The following is a 21,209-nucleotide window of genomic DNA, read 5'->3' as shown; positions in this document are numbered from 1 at the left end:
GAATGAAAGAGCCCAGCTTAACTCTCAGTTCTCATGGGATGTTTGCAGGTTAGGTAAATTTAAAAAAAATTCCTTCTTTACTTACAAATTGAGCAACTGTGGTACAGAAGCCACTGATAAAAAATAAACATAGTGCCTTTATGCTGCCATATTTTAAGTCTCTATTCAGAGTAGAACTGCACTTTAATAAAAAGAAGCACAGAATAGAGAGAAAATCTGCCAGATCTTTGTTGTTCTCAACATACAAACGTGAAGTGATGATTAGCTAAGGGAGGCCATGTACATCAACAGAATAAACAGACCTTACACTTTTAGAGGGAAGAAAAAAAGCACTGAGAGGAGAAAGAGAAGGAGAATTACAGACATAAAGACTATTATTACATTAGCAGACATTTTGCATGGGCTCATATTCACAAATTGCTTTGAAAATCCTCAGTTTTTGCCATGAATGACCCACAATGCAAAAGGACTGAGTGTTTTTTGCACAGAAGTAGTAACAGACCCACATTACTTAGCACTAGAGGGTACTCTGGTATTCATAGATTTGGACATGTCCTGGAGAATGAACTGTAATGCTTTTACCTATGCACCAGAACACAATACAGAAGAATTAGGGAATGTGTTCATTCAGTAACTCACTCTTGGAGAGGGCACTTTGGCTTTTAGCTCTCTTTGAATGTCCTCTGGAGACAGGATATTGAAGGTAAAGATGTTGCTATCTGCTCCACAGGTAACCAGGAATCGGTCATCATAACTAGAGTAGATCGCCTGGATTTGGCCATAATCGTTGTCATGCATGTTGAAGGACCAGTATCCGTTCATCATGTCTGCTGACAGGTCTTTGTCCTGGAGAGGATAAACTCGCACTGCTCCATCCTTCATCCCACAGAACATCAACAGCTTGCTGGTGCTGGAAAGTGAACAAAAGCTAAACAATTCCAGGTACTGATCTAGAACAGTCAATGTTGCAACAGCAAAGAGCCAATGACACTTGTGAACGAAAGCTAAATTAACACAATGGTGAAATTCACCCGGGTATGAAGGGCTGGAGCAAGGTTCTCTCACCCGTACCACTTATGCCCTGCACAAGAGATGAAGGCTATTGGCAAACTAAGTGACTGTACAAGGGCAACCATGCACCTCCTATACATCATGGAACTGGCTTTGGAATTGGGTCATGGGATAGCAGAGAAAATCAATATGGAGTGGACAAGGAATGGGCTCTAGACGGTTTTGAATCTGGATTTGCATGGCTCCAATGGGCTCCAACACCCTGCACAACAGGTGCAGATTGGTTGTGACCCACAGCCTGGATTAGCCGCTAAAGAGGGGTTGCATGGCTGCCACACAGCCTGGTTCGGGATTGGGAGGTGACTTTCACCTCCCCATACTCCACCCAATAGAAGGAGAGAAGAAGACAGGTGTAAATTACAGTTTTTATAACCTAAAACTGCTTCCTTGGGGTCAGATCAGGCCTGGTCTCACGGGGTGGGGAGAGCACAAGGAGCTCTCCACTCCACCTGTGCAGTCCACATAACGTCCAGTTCAAGCTGCAGGCCTGGCACAATGAAAGTGTGCTCCCTCCATACTCTCCTGGGGAGCAAAGAGCACCCTAAAGAGGGTGAGGAATGGAAGGAGGTAAGGCCATGACTCCATCCTCCTACCCACTGGCCAAGCAAGCACTGAGGTAGTGGACTGCACCCCCCGAAGGAAGTAGCAGCATCCCAGGGCTTCTCCTGGGGAGAACTTCCCAATCCATGGTTGCGTCTTAAAGGCACAATTGAACTTTGAGTGCTCAAAAAAGTGGGCATTTTCAACATGAACATTTTTTAAAAGACAAAATAATGTATTTTACACAGCTGTACTGACAAATCCTACCCATCAGGAATCCTAAAGCTGGTAACCAACTAACTGTAGGTACCAGGGAATAGAGACACTTATATGGAGATATACCTATCTCTTAGAACTGGAAGGGACCCCAAAAGGTCATTGAGTCCAGCCCCCTGCCTTCACTAGCAGGACCAAGTACTGATTTTGCCCCAAATTCCTAAGTGGTCCCCGCAAGGACTGAACTCACAACCCTGGCTTTAGCAGGCCAATGCTCAAACCACTGACATCCAGTGTACCTGCCAGCCTGGGACTCCAGCACCCTGTCGTGTTGAGCCAGACTTGCCAGTCTCCTCCAACACAGACCCAGTGTCTGAACCATCCAGTGTACCTGACTCTCAGCATCAGTACTCTTGCACGTGGATACTGATCCACACAAGGAAAGAAACAGAGGAATATACCATGATATCTCCTGATTCCAGTTCATCAGTTTAGTAAGTCATAGTGTATAAGCTCTTTTACCAGAAAGAGATCCTTTGGATGGGGTTGTCATCTGTGTTCTCCATAGGAATCACCTCAAAGGGCTCATCTTGCCTGCTTTCAGGGGATATTTGGTGCTGAATCGGGGAGAATGCACAGTGGTAGAGGTACCCAGAGTCATAGCCACCCTAAAGAAGAGAAGAGCCACGAAGAAGACATGAGGAAAGGATGCTGATGCAGGTGCCCAGGAAAATACATGAACAATTGCTCTTTTCTTAAATTTCTTTTTAAAAATGAATTCATTGCAAGTGAAAGAAGCCAGACTAAAACCCCCTGGAAACGCTGTTTAGCCGCAGAATAAGTCCACCATTATCAGTGGAGTTACAAGCATTTGCCATCCCTCTCTGTCCCACCAATGTGCCTCAGTCCTGACCACAAGGGACCACCATCTACTAGTGGGGAAAGGACTACCTTGGCCTCTCTGGGGAGACCACCAAAGAGAGTGCCATTTGTTGTGAACTGGAATGACACTGTAAAACCATTTCAGAAAGACCACTTAGCACTCACATCAAGCACTTGGTCTTCTCTGAGCATTTGGATATCTTCAAGCATGGGGCACATATGAGCTTGTGTCCTAGAGGCAAAAGGTTTTTATTCCAAATACCAGTTCTCTACGCCATCTAATCCCCAAGTCCATGAATCTTATTGTCTCTACACTTACCAATCCCTTTCTCAAATTAAAAATGAAAGAATATTTAATTTACCAAAGAGAGCCAGAATTTCCCTGGTGCTGAATAAAACCCACAGACGATGGGGCTGGGCTCCTGTGGGACGTAGATGGGTGGCAGTGGCTCCTCTTTCTCAGGCTCTGCCTCTGGCTCTTCTTCTATCTCAAGTCCCATGTCCTGCTGTTTCTTTATCCACGCCAACCTTGCCTTCTCCTCCTCCTGTTTCTTTTTCTCTCTGCGCTCAATCTCCTCTTCCCTCTGTTACCGAAAGCAGTGAAAAATGAGTCATGAAACCAATGCACCATTGACTGAAAGGCTCTCATGATAAAAATGCTAGAAATTAGGCAAGAATTCCTCGCAACTAAACAGAGGTCAGGCCTGTCTACACAACCCCACAGTGCAGACTATAGGGGTGTGAAATGCAGCACACACTAAAATGTTGTGCTGCAATTGCCCATATATGCCCTGCTAGCACAAACTAAAAGGTACATGTTTCCAGTTAACAGAGTCTTATTTGAAACGGACTGCATTAACACAAACTAGGTACCTTTTAGTTCAAGCTAGCAGGGACTACATGGAGTAGTTACAGCACAACACTTTGATGCACTCAGCAATTCAGACTCCTGTAGTCCGCACTGCAGGGCCTGTGTAGACAAGCCCCATCATACCTCATTTGAAGCTGCAGTGGGAATCCTCTCATTCCCGCCTCCTCTTATATTCTGCCTCCAAGAACTAATGAAACAGCAAGCACCCTCCACCAGAGACATGCTAAATGCAGCTTTTCCCAAACCAATCAAGCCTTGTGTTAGCCAGAGGGTTTGCTTGACAGCAATGGGAGGTTCTCTGTCAACTCATGGACTGGATGCACTACTTCCGCAGTGTTCCCGAACTCTGTCCTTTACTTGCCCAAAAGTAAAAGGGACCATGCTGGAGACCTGAATTCAGATTCCTATGTGGCATTGTTTGTGCTCAAACATAAGTTTAAAGTGAAAACAAAATGTTTGTAATGACCTTCCTTCTGAACACTGAATTGAAGAGTATTGCCATGGCCAATTTATACAATCTTTAAAATCTTCATTTTATTAAAACTTATCTCGGCATAAATAAGTGTCAAATATCATGCTATCTTTTCCCAGGGAAATAATAGCTTTGTAAGGTAGCCAAAGACATCTCTTCTTCCTGAGTACTGAATTCTTCCTGGTCACTGTGGATGCTGGGGCTTTGCCAGATCTTTAACAAAACATCAAAAGAGTAGTTATAAATCTTTGAGAGTGCGGTTGAGAGTGGCAGTGCCATCACTCCAGAGAAGCAGCTGCGATGTGGCAGACTGAGTGCTGACGCTGGGAGTCAGGGAATCCGTGTTCTAATCCTCACCCTGCCACGGAGCTGATTTTCCAGTTTCCTAAAATACCCACTGTTGAAGGCGTGGGTAACTCCAGTGCTATCGAAGGTGTTGCCCATGTTTATACCAGCAGTGAATTTGGCCACACGTCTTCAAAGGAGCGAGTCCTCATTGAGGAATGCATAGATGCAAATCTGACTGTGACGGGTTGGATCACAGAAACCCCTTTGGGAACTGCCAACTTCTGTGCCAAGACTACTTCTGTCCTTGCTTTCTCTGCCAGCCTGGGACTCCAGCACCCTGTCTTGTTGAGCCAGACAAGCCAGTCTGCTCCAGCACAGACCCAGGGTCTGAACCACGTGCCCGAAAGCTGCAGGCTTCACTGAAAGCAACTTACAGAAGTGTTCCTGTCTTTTACACTCAGATGCCCAATTCCCAATGGGGTCTAAACCCCAAATAAATCCGTTTTACCCTGTATAAAGCGTATACAGGGTAAACTCATAAATTGTTTGTCCTCTATAACACTGATAGAGCGATATGCGCAGCTGTTTGCCCCCCACCCAGGTATTAATACATACTCTGGGTTAATTAATAAGTAAAAAGTGATTTTATTAAATACAGAAAGTAGGATTTAAGTGGTTCCAAATAATAGCAGACAGAACAAAGTGAATTACCAAGTAAAATAAAATAAAACATGCAAATCTAAGCCTAATACAGTAATAAAACTGAATACAGATAAAATCTCACCCTCAGAGATGTTTCAATAAGTTTCTTTCACAGACTGGACACCTTCCTAGTCTGGGCACAATCCTTTCCCCTGGTACAGCCCTTGTTCCAGCTCAGGTGGTAGCTAGGGGATTTCTCATGATGGCCCCATCCTCTGTTCTCTTCCATCCCACTTATATATCTTTTGCATAAGGCGTGAATCCTTTGTCCCTCTCCGGGTTCCCACCCCCTCCTTCTCAATGGAAAAGCACCAGGTTAAAGATGGATTCCAGTTCAGGTGACATGATCACAGGTCACTGTAAGACTTCATTACCCACTTGCCAGCACACGTGTACAGGAAGACTTACACGTAAAACAGAGCCATCTACAGTCAATTGTCCTGGTTAATGGGAGCCATCAAGATTCCAAACCATCATTAATGGCCCACACTTTGTATAATTACAATAGGCCCTCAGAGTTATATTTCATATTTCTAGTTTCTGATACAAGATTGATACATTTATACAAATAAGATGACCACACTCAGTAGATTATAAGCTTTGTAATGGTACCTTACAAGAGACCTTTTGCATGAAGCATATTTTAGTTACATTATGTTCACACTCATCAGCATACTTCCATAAAATCATATAGAGCGCAACGTCACACTGACTTCTTTTTTTTTTTTTTTTTTGTATAAGAGTCCATTTACTGTTATCACAGCACTCAAAAAGTATCAGAAAAATTTTACTGGCGAAAAACAACCATTTTTCATGTTAACTCAAAAGTGGCCAAATCCATGTTTATGAAACTGTTTGAGGCTGGGATCGAGCATGAGAAATTACAGCTGTAAGGATAATTTTTCTGAAAATTAAAAACTAAAAATATATTTTAGAATGGAAGTGACATATTAACTTTATCTCTACTACCACTAGTGTAATCCTATAATATACATGCATTATAAGCTATATGTTATTCCTCAATTCCACTTTTTATTTCCATTAATTAGTGTTGACAACATGTATTTTCCAATAGATGAAGCAAAGCCAGGAGTGGTCTGTGCTTGGTCCTTCCTTATGAATGGCTTAGCTGGAACCCTGCATTCAGCACTACACAGACTAGCAACTTGAGTGGAGTAGTTTTGCACTCTAGGGATACTGGTAACTGAGGGCTGAGAATTTAATTCCCCACAGGACAGTTCTTTACCTTGATCCGGGATTTAATGCTGCAGAAATGGAAATACTGTGTGGGCAGGTCTTTGATCTCATAGGTGGATACTGTGTCCTGTTCTCCAAGGATGGGTGCAGGAACCTGAAGAGCAAAGCCATTCTCACAGAGCACAAGCAGCATGCTCTCTGCCTGTAGAATAGCACATAAAACACAAGCATTAGACAGACATACGGAAGTGGAGAGAGGAAGAGTAAAACTAAAGGTTTGAAGTTGTCAAGCCACAAAGTCAAAGGCACACCAGTCAACAACCACTTTATGTGATTATTTAAATGGATGCATCACCCCCAGAAATCAAAGAATATCATCTTAGGGTATGTCTACACTACGAAATTAGGTCGAATTTATAGAAGCCGGTTTTATAGATATCGGTTTTATACAGTCGACTGTGTGTGTCCCCACATAAAATGCTCTACGTGCATGAAGCCGGCGGACTGCGTCCACAATACCGAGGCTAGCATCGACTTCCGGAGCGTTGCACTGTGGGTAGCTATCCCACAGTTCCCGCAGTCTCCGCCGCCCATTGGAATTCTGGATTGAGATCCCAATGCCTGATGATGCAAAACAGTGTCGCGGGGGGTTCTGGGTACATGCCGTCAGGCCCCTCACCCCTCCGTCAGAGCAACAGCAGACAATCAATTTGCGCCTTTTTACCTGGGTTACCTGTGCTTCTCCATTGACGGAATCAAAGCACACAGTTGGGGTAGTGGTGGCTGCACGCCCCAGAATGGCATGCAGCTCTGCGTAGAAGCAGCATGTTTGCGGCTCTGCCCCAGACCTTCCGTTTGCCTCTCTGGCTTTGTGGTAGGCTTGCCTTAGCTCCTTAATTTTCACGTGGCACTGCTGTGCGTCCCTGTTATGGCCTCTGTCCTTCATGGCCTTTGAGACCTTTTCTAATATTTTGCCATTTCATTTACTGCTACGGAGTTCAGCTAGCACTGATTCGTCTCCCCATATGGCGAGCAGATCCCGTACCTCCCGTTCTGTCCATGCTGGAGCTCTTTTGCGATCCTGGGACTCCACCATGGTTACCTGTGCTGATGAGCTCTGCGTGGTCACCTGTGCTCTCCACGCTGGGCAAACAGGAAATGAAATTCAAAAGTTTGCGGGGCTTTTCCTGTCAACCTGGTCAGTGCATCTGAGTTGAGAGTGCTGTCCAGAGCGGTCACAATGAAGCACTGTGGGATAGCTCCCGGAGGCCAATAACGTCTAATTCCGTCCACACTACCCCAAATCCGACCCACAAAGGCCGATTTTAGCGCTAATCCCCTCGTCGGAGGTGGAGTAAAGAAACCGGTTTAAAGGGCCCTTTAAGTCAAAAGAAAGGGCTTCGTCATGTGGACGTGTCCAGGCTTAATTCGATTTAACCCTGCTAAAGTCGACCTAAACTTGTAGTGTAGACCAGACCCTAGACTGAGAGCAGCATGATGATGTTTAGTGTCACAAGATGGCTCGCCCTTTTAAATGAAGCAGGTCCAGTTCCTCTGTGCAAGTACAGGTGCTCCCAATTGGCCAATTAAAAAGGCAGAGCAGTATCTGGTGCTATAAAGGATCAGGGAGAATTAGAGAGGGAGGAGGCTTGTAGGGATGGCTAGAGGGGGGTTTGCTAGCTGACCTCCCAAAGGCCGAGAAGCAGGACCAGAAAGTTAAAGGCAGAAGAGCAGCAGAGGGCATTGCATGCTGACTTCCAAGCCAGAGAGCTGGAGCTGAGGACCAGAAAGGGCTGAAGTTGGGAACAGTGGAAATACCTACCTGCTTTCCTGTCTGAGATGAGAGGTTAACAGAACAGGGGAAGCAATAGATACTCCACTGGTGAGGATGAATTCCCAGCAGAAGGTTTGGGGGATGAAGGTGTCATTCTGCTAGGAAGAGTGGAGATGCACTTGACCTGTAAGGGCTTGGGTGGCTGTCCTGGCAGAAGGCCAGGGGAGCACAGAAGTAGAGCCCAAGGGTGGTGGAGGATGCCAGAGTATGATATGTGCTATGTTGATGGACTAGCTGTTGTGGGGTTATAAGGACTACATGCACTGGGGGTGATAAATGGACTATGTTTTGGGATTTCTGTTATGGATTATTTGCACTATGTTTTTGTAATAAGCCAACCCCAAGGATGGGTATTACTGAGGCAAGACAGACTGTTGGGTGAGTCCCTAGGAGCCTGAGAGAGGAAGTGGGACTGTAGACTGGATGTTAGGGTGCCCTGCTGCAAGGAGGTGCTCAGTGAAGATGGGGAATCATTCAGACCTTGTGAGCCTGGCTTCTTTGAAAGAAGATGTGACGCATGACCAGAAAGGGTTAAGCATCCTACAGGATAAATGACTAAAATTCAACCCTTAAAGACATATGGGGAGATAATGTTTGTGTTTTTGTGTATTTACATATATATGGGTAGTGGTCAACAATGTAATCAAATAGTCCCTGTCTATGCTGTATTCTGTTAATTCAGAGATCAAAAGAACATCTTAACATTTAAATGAACTGTAAATAGGATGTTGCTGTATTCATCTCTCTTTGAAATGTATAGCAAATCATCTGTGAATGGTGGAAAAACAGACAATTGCCTTATGTTAATCTGTGTGAATAATTACCAGGCGATGCTTAGGAAATGAGGGTCTATTGGTCGCTGAGGGACTCCAACTTGTCAAAAAAGGCCTGAAATGCATACAAGATGTTTGGATCCTAATCCTTTTTATCTCAGGTCTGCTTAAGCTTCACCAGGGGAAGTTTGAGTCACAAGATTGAGATCCCAGTCCTAAACTGGAACACCCTGAATATATATTGGACATTGGACTATAACCTATGGACTAAATTCTAAAAGAATTCTTTGCAACTACAAAGCTCACCATCTTTGCTATGAATCTGAACCTCAAGAATTGAACTCAGGTCTATATGTATATTGATCTTTTAACCATACTCTCTCTTCCTTTTTAACAAATTTTCATTTAGTTAACAAGAACTGGCTGTAGCGTGTATTTGGGTAAGATCTGGAATATTCATTAACCTGGGAGGTAATGTGTCCGATCCTTTGGGATTGGTAGAACTTTTTTATATGATGAATAAGATTTTCATTAATCCTCATCATATCTGACTTGAGTGACTAGGTGGAGGCCTGAGGCTGGGCTACTTTAAGGGAACTGTGTTGTTAGCTTCTGGGCAACCGGCGAGGTAATAAAAAAAGCTGTTTTGTGCTGGCTTGGTAAATCTAAGTATTGGAATATCCACCAGCTTTGGGGATGGTCTGCCCCACTCTTTGCAGTTCACCCTAACTGAGTGACCTCAGGACTCCAGTCACAGATGGATCTGAACCAAATGCTTGGGTCAGAGGTTTTGTCTGAATAAGCAGCTGAAAGTGTAGATGCTTTATCTGTACTATCCATATCTCTTATGTCTTTAAGACTGGGCTGGAAATCTTGGGGAACCCCCCCCCCCAGCTATCTTACAGGATTTCTGGTCCCTGCTAGATCCCTAAAATGCCAATGTCAGAGGAATAACTGAGGTAGGAGGAAAAATTATCCAAACTTTTAAAATTGCAATAAAAGTCAAGTTTGCAATAGGTGTTTTTCCCCAAAGGAGGACTCAGAGATGGGGTAGGGATCGTTATTTTATCTGAAGTAATTCACCCAGCCCTAATGTGTGCAAAGGGAGCTAGTTGCAGTTGCTGTAGGAATCGGAACGAATTACATTGCTTTTGTAAACGTAAAATCTGCACCTTAAAGTTCCATTAATTAAATGTTCCTCTTTTAATCTTCTTCTTTGCTTATATTAAAGCAAGAAAAATTAAGATACATTTGACAGTTATATGAATGTATAACCTAGAAATTATACATGCAAATAAATACATTATGTTAGGAGGATTTCTGCACTTAGCAGAAAGGCTGGGATAGATACTTGTCACTGGTGGGCAGGAGGACAATCAGAAAAGCCTGACAAGCCAGAGGGAGAAGACATATTGGTGCTTGTCAGGTAAACAGGGAGCAGGTTACAAAGAGTCCTGTGGCACCTTATAGACTAACAGACGTATAGGAGCATGAGCTTTCGTGGGTGAATACCCACTTCTTCGGATGCATGTAGTGGAAATTTACATATAGGGAGCAGGTTGAATCCAAGATAGCAGAATGAATCCAAGATAGCAGCTATGAGCTAATTCCCATGGTTACTTAGGCCAGGTCTAGTCTAGATAGGGTTTGCCAGTACAGCTATACTAGTATGTACAGCTATAGTGGCAAACCCCCTGACAGAGACACACCTTATGCCAGCAACAAAATCCTTTCGCCCGTATAGCTTATATCAGTTTCCCAAACAAAACAAGCTATACTGGTTAAAGGACTTTTTTAGCCAGTATAACTGCATCTACGCTTATGCTAACAGAGATCAAAAGAGATGTTGATTATATTGTTTTCATCTGCCTATCTCCTGTAGTTTGCTATGACATTACTTCTACATTATGATACCCTGTAATTAAATAACCCTAGATTAAAGTTATGTTAATGTGAGATGGTAGTCACGTGTTAAAACTTCATAAAAACTAATGGAATGTTACTTGTATTGTTTTTGCTTATCTATTTCTATTATAATGTGATGGCAGGCAAATACCTTTATGTATATTCTTGTAACTAAATAACCCCTTAAATGCAGATGAAGCCTTGGGGAAATGCAAACAAAGAAGAGTGCTAACTTCAAAGCAAGGGCATTGTGTTCAACAATGGGAAATCACAGACTCAATCTGTATTTCTTACTCATCAAAACCCATGTGGGTGAAGACACTGTTCAGATTATTTTCTGGAGAAGCTTAAAAATGGATTTCACAGAAAGATCCTGTATTTCTGAACTGTTTGGACACTTACAAGGAAGCATTCCAGATGCAATGCAGAGAGCCCCAGTGTTATTCTGGGTGACCCTGAGAGACTTTGGAAAGCTAGCAGATTAATACATTTGGATTTACAAACTTTCACCTGTTAATGTATTTTACCTGCTTTAACCTCTCAATAACTCTCATTTCTTTTCTTAGGCTACGTCTTCATTACGGGGAGGGGGTGTCGATTTAAGATACGCAAATTCAGCTATGCGAATAGCGTAGCTGAATTCGACGTATCCGAGCCGACTTACCCCACTGTGAGGACGGCGGCAAATCGACCTCCGCGGCTCCCCCATCGATGGCGCTTACTCCTACCTGCACTGGTGGAGTACAAGCGTCGATTCGGGGATCGATTGTCGCGTCCTGACAAGATGCGATAATTCGATCTCCGAGAGATCGATTTCTACCCGCCGATTCAGGCGGGTAGTGAAGACGTAGTCTTAGCTTATAAATCTTTAGTTAGTTTACCAGAGATTTGGCTACCAGTGTGATTTTTGGGGCAAGGTCCAGAGTTCCACTTGATTTGGGGTAAGTGACTGATCCTTTGGGACTGGGAGTAACCCAATATGATTTGGGGTTTATATAATCTTTTATCAGAAACTCCAGTTTGTCTGGATGGCAATATGGGCTGGAGAGCCTAAGGAGGCTCCCTGTGACTCCATGGTAATACTGGTATTGTGATCCAGGAGTGCACATCTGTTACTGGCTTGGTGAAATCTAATTATAGACTATACCACCAGTTTGGGGCGTCTGACCTATTTTCTGACAGTCTGACCTGAGATTGGCACTCACAGTTGTGAGCCACTCCAGACAGCATGACAATCTACGCTAGGGCTTTTTGCTAGTTTATAAATTTCATAAAGAATCACACACCCCCAACCAACATTATTACCCTGGCAGAAGTTTCTAGGGTGGACCTGGCCTTATTAAACTTTTGAAATCTTGGTTTTTAATAACAAAATTCTATTTGAATTAGTCATGGACAAACATCAAAGGCACTGGAGCTTGAGTTCAGAGAAACACCCAAGGGTTTGCTTTTGATGCTTTGAAAGATTTGTTTACTATTGCATATGCCTATTTGAACATGGGCAACAGGCACAGTCCATGTTCAAATCCATGCTTTTTAAATGAAAACTAAGCCTTAAAAGTTTCACTAGTGGATGCAAAGGCTTGTTTCTCACACAGGAGCAAGTCAAGGTGGTCGGCCATGTTTCTAATGGCTTCCAGGTGATCCTGACTCTGTTACTCGGGTCCAAAACTCTTAAGTGATTGCACTGAAGGACAATTCTGTTTAGTAATAGCTCTCATCCTGAAACAGCATGAAGAGTATGGCAGCAAAGTGTCTGTAATACATTGCTTAGATGAGGATTCTTCATCCTTAAGATAACAATGTAGGATATAACATCAGTGTGTTGAAACAGCTTCTTTTAAAAATAAGATCCAAGTGCCAGGAAAAACATTCACTACTCACGTGAGACGGTGGAGACCACTGTAATGCCTGCACGGGCCCAGGGACACAAATGTATCCAATTGGCTCATATTTGTCTTCAACGGCAAAGAAGAAGACTGTTTTGTCTTTACTCTGAGAAGAAAAGAAAGAAGATAACAAAAAGCATGCATTTCAAGGCTCTCTAACCATTTCACATATTTCAAATAAGGGCCGCATACACCCCTCACCTCAATGCTGTGCATTCCCAATACTTGTCACCCAATACAACTCCCTGCTAACTGGATAGATAATCTATTTAGACCCATCACAGATACAGAAAATCAGGTAATTCTAGGCACTAAGTTATCCTCTCGCAAGTGCTTTGGGATCTTTTCTCCCTGAGCCTCTCCTGCTTTTGCAGGGGTCTCACCCTGTAGTCCATACAACCCTTGATCTCCATGGTCCATGTGGCAGCAGATGCTATTTCCTGCAATGGCTAAGAGGAGATCACAAGAAAAGCCTACTTGAGGCAGGTATGATTGGATAAATCAATAAATAAGCACAATCATGTCACCTTAAAATAGTTTTATATTTTTGGCTTAATAAAAACAATTCAGTGAATAAGTCAGACATACCCCTGTGGCAATTACTTCCCCATTTCGTTCATATGCCAAGGCTGTAACTGCAGCAGTGTGGGGTTTAAAAGCTTGTTTCAGACGCATCTCTGCATTCCCTACATTGGTCCGTCCTGCAACAATGGCGAGTCCCCTGGGATCATAAACTTCAATAATGCGAACAACACCATCTTCAAACCCAACAGCAATTAGACCTCCTTTGGGATTTACCTGTGTGTAATGAAATTAAAAACACTTGCATCTTCAGGCAAAAGATAAAATTTGTAGACTCCAAGGCCAGGAGAGACCACTGTGATCACCTAGTTTAATATACATAACACAGACCATACCTTCCTCAAAATAATTCTTGTTTGAACTAAAGCATATCTTTTAGAAAAACATCCAACCTTGATTTTAGCCACCACAAAGCTTGGTAAGTTGTTCCAATGGTTAATTGCTCTCATGGTTAAAAATGTACACCTTATTTCCACTCTGAATTTGTCTAGCTTCAACCTCCAGCCATTGAATCTTGTTATACCTTTGTCTGCTAGATTGAAGAGCCCACTATCAAATATTCCTGTAGCAGTTGCACCAGTGCCAAATACAGAAGTAATATAACCTCTGCACTCCTACTCAATATTCCCATTTATGTATCCAGGGACTGCGTTAGCTCTTGTTACTACAGCATCACACGGTGAGCTCAGGTTCAGCTGACTATACACCATGACCCCCACATCTTTTTCAGAATCACTGCTTCTCAGGATAGAGTGCCTCATCCTGTAAGTATGGCATAAATTCTTTGTTCCTAGATGTATAACCTTACATTTGGCCATATTAAAACACATTGTTCGCTTCAACCAGTTTACCATTAGAACAACATAAGAATGGCCATACTGAGTCAGACCAATGATCCATCTAGCCCAGTATACTGTCTTCCAACAGTGGCCAATCTCAGATGCTTCAGAGGTAATAAAGAGAACAGGGCAATTATTGAGGGATCCATCTACCCGCCTGTCCTCCACTCCCAGCTTCTGGCAGTCAGAGGTTTAGGGCCATCCAGAGCATGGAGTTGCATCCCTGACCATGTTGGCTAATAGCCATTGATAGACCTATCCTCCATGGACTTACTCAATTGTTTTTTGAACCTAGTTATGGTTTTGGCCTTCACAACATCCCATGGCAACAAGTTCCACAGGTTGCCTGTTTAGTTCCTTATGTTAGTTTTTAACCTGATGCCTATTAATTTCATTGGGTGACCCTGGGTTCTTGTGTTATGTGAAGAGGTAAATAACACCTCCCTATTCACTTTCTCCACACCATTCATGATTTTATAGACCTCTATCATATCCCCCCCTCAGTCAACTCCTTTCTAACATGAATAATACAAATCTTTTTAAACTTTCTTCATATGGAAGCTGTTCCATACCCCTGATAACTTTTGTTGCCCTTCTTGTATCTTTTCCAATTCTTATATATCTTTTTTGAGATGGAGCAACTAAAAGTGGAGGTAGTATTCCAGGTGTGGGTGCACCATGGATTTATATAGTGGCATTATGATATTTCCTGTCTTACCTGTTTCTTTCCTAATGGTTCCTAACATTGCTAGTGTTTTTGACAGCCACTCCAGATTGAACACATCTTTTCAGAGAACTGTCCACAATGACTCCAAGATCTCTTTCTTGAGTGGCAACAGCTAATTTAGACCCCATTATTTTATATGTAAAACTGGGATTATGTTTTCCAAAGTGCATTACTTTTCATTTATAAACAATGAATTTCATCTGCCATTTTGTTATGCAATCACTCAGTTTTGTGAGATTCCTTCATAACTCTTTGCAGTCTGCTTTAGACTTAACTATTTTGAGTCATTTTGTATTGTCTGTGAATTTTGCAACCTCATTGTTTACCCCTTTTTCCACATCATTTATGAACATGTTAAACAGCATTGGTCCCAGTACACTCCATTCCGAAAACTCGCCATTTATTCCTACCCTTTATTTCCTGAGTTTAACCATTTAGTGATCCATGAGCGGACCTTTCCTCTTATGACATAACTACTTACTTTGCTTAAGAGCCTTTGGGTATGTACCTTGTTGAAGGCTTTCTGAAAATCCAAGTACACTATATCCACTGGATCACCTTTGTCCACATATTTGTTGACCCCCTTAAAGAATTTTAATAGATTGGTGAGGCATGATTTCCCTTTACAAAAGCTGTGTTGACTCTTCCCCAACATATCAGGTTCATCTACATGTCTGATATTTCTGTTCTTCAACCAATTTCCCGGTATGGAAGTTAAGCTTACTGGCCTTAATTACCAGTATCGCCTTTGGAGATTCTTAAAAATCAGTGTTAGATTATCTATCCTCCAGTCATCTGAACAGAGGTTCACTTAAGCAACAGGTTACATATACCACAGTTAGTAGTTCTGCAATTTCATAATTGAGTTCCTTCAGAACTCTTAGGTGAATACCATCTGGTTCTGATGACTTACTACCATTTAATTTATCAGTTTGTTCCAAAACCTTCTCTACTGACACCTCAACCTGGGACAGCTCTTCAGATCTACCACCAGAAAGAATGGCTCCAGTGTAGGAATCTCCCTCACATCCTCTGCAGTGAAGACCAATGCAAAGACTTCATTTAGTTTTTCTGCAACAGCCTTGTCTTCTTTGAGAGTTCCTTTAGCACCTTGATCATCCAGTGGCCCCATTGATTACATGGCAGGCTTCCTGCTCTTCCTGCTTCTGACATACTTTAAAAAAAATTGCTGTTATATTTTGTCTCTTGTTAGTTGCTCTTCAAATTCTTTTTTGGCCTGCCTAATTATACTTTTACCCTCGACTTGCCAGAATTTATGCTCCTTTCTATCTTCCTCAGTAGGATTTGACTTCCAATTCTACCAAGCGATCCAGATCACTCTGCATCAGTGACTTGTATTCTTCATTATTTACCATTCCCCTAATCTGTGTGTCATCTGCAAACTTTCTTGGTGATGATTTTGTTTCCTTCCAGGTCATCAATAATAATGTTAAATAGCGTAGGGCAAAAACTAATCACTGTGGGGCCCCACTAGAAACACACCTGCTTAATGATGAGTCCCCAAATATAATTACATTATGAGACCTGTCAGTCCACTGTTAATCCATTTAATGTGTCCTATGTTCATTTTGTATTGTTCTAATTTTTTAACCAAAACATAGTGCAGTGCCACATCAAATGCCTTAATGAAGTATATTATATTGAGACCATTGCCTTTATCAACCAAATACGCATTTTCATTTAAAAAATTAAGTTAGTTTGACAGGGTCAATTTTCCATAAATCTTTGCTGATTGGCATTCATACAGTATTAGAGGATAATTTAATTTAATCAAGTTCCATATCAGCTACTCCATTACTTTACCGGGGATCAACATCAGGCTGATATTGAGAAACTGTATAACACACAGCTCTAGAGTTTAACATATACCCCATCTCATAAATCATTCTATATGGAGTTTCTATTGTCCACATACATGAAGGAAAGAGTCACAGGCAGGGAACATGGTTTAATTTTAAAAGCCTAGTAGTCTTTAGTGATGCTACATACCACCATGGAAAATGAGCTTTGATTTTGATGTCAGGCCAGAGGGACTCACATGCTTGTAACTCACAGGACAGTGGTGTAAGAACGTAAGAACTGCCATATTGGGTCAGACCAAAGGTCCATCTAGCCAAGTATCCTGTCTTCTGACAGTGGCCAATGCCAGGTGCCCCAGAGGGAATGAACAGAACAGGGCAATCATCAAGTAATCTGCCTGTCGCCCATTCCCAGCTTCTGGTAAACAGAGACTAGGGACACTATCTGAACCAACAGCAGCTTCTAATATTCTTTTTAGGGAAGAGATATTTAAATGATCCTAGACAAATAAATGGCTCATAGCATATGATATAAATTGACTTACTTTCATTGACTAGCTACTTGCAGTAGGAACTTACATACTGGGCTCAGTCCTTTTATCCATCTAGCCAAGTATTCTCCCTCAGGCAGTGTTCAGATATCAACACTTCAAAGGAAACTGAATGAAAAAGTTCTAGGATGCACGATGGGCCAGATTTACAAATGTATTTAAGCACTTAAAGATCCAGAGAGGCATCTAGTGGGATTTACAAAAGCATAAGCAGGTAAGGTGCCTAATTCCCACTGACTTTCAATGAGAGTTAGGTACCTAGCTGCATCTTTAAAAGTATCTGTTTACCCTTGTAAATCTGGCCCTGAGTATAGTGCTGTATATTTGTAGGGCCCAATCAGCTTACTCCATAAGCACACAATTGGTCACCTATAATATAGTCATAAGATTGCATAGCACAAATGCTCTTGAAAGTATAGTCATAAAGCCACCCTACCCTTTAAAAATTAAGGTACAGTATTTCTCTCTCTGACTGCCGGTATAAGTGACTTCTGCAGGCTTACTATAAATGTTTGCTCAAAAACATGTCTACACAAGAGTTTAACTCAGTTAATTGATTGCCAATTAACTCAAGTTAGCTAACATGTTTTTAAAAGGTAGAATAGACACTCCATATAAGTATATAAATGGTAAGTAGGGGCATTTCATGTTCGATAGACTAGAGCTTTGAAATGCAAACCTGTATTGTTAGAGAATTAGAGGTAATACTGACTGTATGTGTTTACTTATATCTTGTTAGATGTAAACAGACGGTTCCTGTCTATTACTATACCCACTGATTCTGAGATCTAAAGGGAATATTACCATTTAGATGAAACTTGGGTGTAATAATGTCATTGTCTATATTTCTCTTTGAAGTTTGTAGTAAACTGTCTATGAACTGCTTAATGGATAATTACCTTATGCTGATGAATGCAACTAGTTACTTGTGTAAACATAGGAAATAGGTAGTTTTACTACAAAGCAGCTATTCTTCACCCAAGGAATACCGGCTGTCAAGAGGCTATTACAGCCTGCCAGTGATCTATATGAAGAAATCTTGGCTGCTGATCCTTTTATCTCAGATCTGCTTAAGCTTCATCAGGGGAAGTTTGAGTCACAAGACTGAGGTATCCAATCCCACCCTGATATTGGACATTGGTCTGTAACCTATGGACTAATTCTGAAAGGACTTTTTGCAGCTGTAAAGCTCATCATCTCTTCTATGAAACTGACCTAAGAACTTTATTCATATCTGTATGTATAAAGATCTTTTATAACCAATACACTCTCTTTTCTTTTTAATAAATCTTAGTTTAGTTAAAAAGAATTGTCTGTAAGTGTGTATTTGGGTAAGATCTGAGATATTCATTAACCTGGTGGGTAATGTGTCTGATCCTTTGAGATTGGTAGAACCTTTTATATGGTGAACAAGATTTTCAGTAATCCTCATCATATTTGACTTGGCTGTCTGGCTGGGAGCTCAAGGCTGGGTTACTTTAAGGGAACTGTATTTCTGGCTTCTGGGTAACCAGTAAGGTATTGTGGAAGCTGTTTTGTTTCTCCCTTGATGAATCTAAGTATTAGAATAACCACCAATTTTGGGGATTGTCTGCCCCATTCTTTGCAGTTTGCCCTAATTGAGCAATCTCAGCGTGGCCTCTCTGGAGCCCCGGTCACAGGGGCACTCGCAAGAGGTGACTGCCATCCCATTTCAGCAATTAATAAGCTTGAGTTAAAGAGCAAAAACTCTATGCTAGACATAGACTCAGAGTATTATCTCGGAGTGTCCATATTGCTCACCTTTACAAATCTGTACAACAGGCCATGTAGAATGCCTGGCAAGCCAAGACAAATGGGGAAACACCCATACAATAAATCCAAGCTCTAGTGCTCTGGGATAATCCTCTATAGTGCAAAAAGCTTGCTCATATGCACATATCCCAGTGAAGGAAGAAAAAAAATTTCCCAGACCTTTATCTTACCACTGTGAAATAACCTCACCAATGGTGATTCATAAAGGCCAAAGCTGGCCAATAATTTTATTAAAACCCTGTGTCATGAATATGTGTGATTGCAATAAAATAGCCACATTATGAATTCATGTTAACACGCTGCAGTAGGGTAAACTTACCACTCGGGGTGCCCAAGTCAGTGCCGTTCCTCCCTGTTTAAACTTAATCTCAGTCAACTGACAATTGCCAATGAAATCATAGATACGCACTGAGTCTGTGTAAAACAGATGGGAGTGGAAAGGAGACAGGTTATTGCAGACAATTTTTTCTTGAAAAACTACTTGATAAGATTTATGGACAAATTTCTGATGCATCTTAATGAAAGGTTGAATGGAAAGTTAGTAATCTTTCATTTCACATCAAAACTCACAAGTGCAAGTACCTGGCTGATGGTTATGTTGTACTGTAGCTTTCTGTACTATCACGAAGGAAACACTAGCTTTATTAATTCTGACCCAAGGGCAATACGGGCTGAGACTGTTGCGGAAATAATATATTCGGCTCTGAACAAGGAGGAATGAGCCTCATTGGCCAGCTGGGGTCATTCTTGAGTAGTCACAGGAGCAACACTGACATGTACTAAAGGAAGTCCTGTGCTGACAGCATAAGAAAAAATGATATGACGATTCTTGGATTTGCCTTTGAGGAGAGTGATTAAATGGGTTAAAATGGAGAAGAATCCAGATAACAGCCAGTTTCACTTTAGCTGGAATTAATGGGATGTGGAAACCCCTGTTAGTGCATACAGTTCAATAACAACCAGTAACCCTCATAGATGTCAGTTTGGCTCAATTGGTAGGAATTTTGCCTTCAGGCCACAATGCATGGATTCAATAGCTGACAAGATCAAGTTTAAGACTCTGTGGCACTTTCTGAAAAGCATGAAAGATAATGTCAATGAACTCGCCAATATTCCTTCCCTCTCTAACAGTTGCTAAAGTGAAGTGCTAAAGGCTTGCTCAGGCACACTTTCATAAATTAAATGAATGTCCATAGTCCAAGATAAACTATTAATGAGGACATGATAGCTGTTGCAATTGCCAAGAAAGGCACAAGTATTAATACTCAGAACTGTTTATACAGTGCCATAAATGTATGTGGTGCATTATAAAACACAGAATAAAACACTGTTATTGATCCACTGAGTCTGGAATATGAAAGCTGTTATTTAAACAAAATTCTCCCCTTTTCTGTTGTTCTTTCACAGTGAACAGAGTTTATAAAGCTTCACATTGAGACTTTCTTTAATTGAAAACCTAGTTCTTGAGCTCAGACACTCCTTGTACTTTATGTGGCTTCAACCCATTAATGATCTGTTCTAATTATTAAAAAAAACTGTTCCCAGGAATAATGACCAGCTGGTAGATATCCTTACAAAGTAAAGACACACTTCCACTACAGCTGTGAACTAAACACATTAGTTTAAAACAGAATAATTCCACAATGAGCCTGACAGCTGCAACCCTGCCCTTACAAGTTAACCGCTTAGGGAAGAGTTGTACTTACGGTCAAGTGCAGTAGTGGCCATGAGATATGTGACAGGAGAGACACCCATGGCTTCAATCTTTCCCGAGTGAAAGGTAAACAGGCACTCTGGATCATGGGTCTACAGAGAAATCAGAACAGAGTTCTCCTACATTCAGAGACTGAAAACAGCTTGCAATGCCTCATCAACATAAAATGGACATCTAAAAGAAACGTGCAAAATCTGCCCTATATCTACTGCATGCAAAAATGTAGTGTTTATACATGCAACAGGATACCCACAAATACAGTTCCCTTTTTGTACCTGCAAATGCTTGTTTTGATTGTGCAATGGGTGCATGAGCAAATTTTTACAGGCATATTAAGCACCTGGATTTAAAAATATGGCATCAGATATGTAAAAATAAAGGTGAATAACCTATTATATTGGGAGGTACAATGCCTGGAGATCAAATTTATAATAGAAAACTATTGCTCTGAAGGCTGAGAAAATGACCTTAAGCCAAGGGCTTTATATTTCACTGGAAGTCTTTTTCCAACCCAAGGAGAAAAATAGGTTTCCATATACACT

The 21,209-nt window shown here is 41.7% G+C and overlaps 1 protein-coding gene across 1 annotated transcript in view; it reads right to left on the bottom strand.

Moving 5' to 3' along the window:
• The window catches only part of CFAP44 (cilia and flagella associated protein 44), a 65,448-nt gene that overhangs the window by 24,953 nt on the left and 19,286 nt on the right, over positions 1 to 21,209 (bottom strand). Inside the window, exons 12-19 of the mRNA XM_054043999.1 lie at positions 20,660 to 20,759; positions 19,273 to 19,367; positions 13,229 to 13,438; positions 12,636 to 12,746; positions 6,289 to 6,441; positions 3,072 to 3,293; positions 2,350 to 2,495; positions 640 to 910 (exon numbers count right to left, since the gene is read on the bottom strand). Of these exons, the coding sequence (XP_053899974.1) occupies positions 640 to 910; positions 2,350 to 2,495; positions 3,072 to 3,293; positions 6,289 to 6,441; positions 12,636 to 12,746; positions 13,229 to 13,438; positions 19,273 to 19,367; positions 20,660 to 20,759 (1,308 nt within the window). The remainder of the gene's footprint in view (positions 1 to 639; positions 911 to 2,349; positions 2,496 to 3,071; positions 3,294 to 6,288; positions 6,442 to 12,635; positions 12,747 to 13,228; positions 13,439 to 19,272; positions 19,368 to 20,659; positions 20,760 to 21,209) is intronic.

This window comes from Malaclemys terrapin, chromosome 1 (assembly GCF_027887155.1).
Source record: "Malaclemys terrapin pileata isolate rMalTer1 chromosome 1, rMalTer1.hap1, whole genome shotgun sequence".
In the NCBI taxonomy this organism is placed as follows: Eukaryota; Metazoa; Chordata; order Testudines; family Emydidae; genus Malaclemys; species Malaclemys terrapin.
This window is presented reverse-complemented; position numbering and strand designations above follow the sequence as displayed.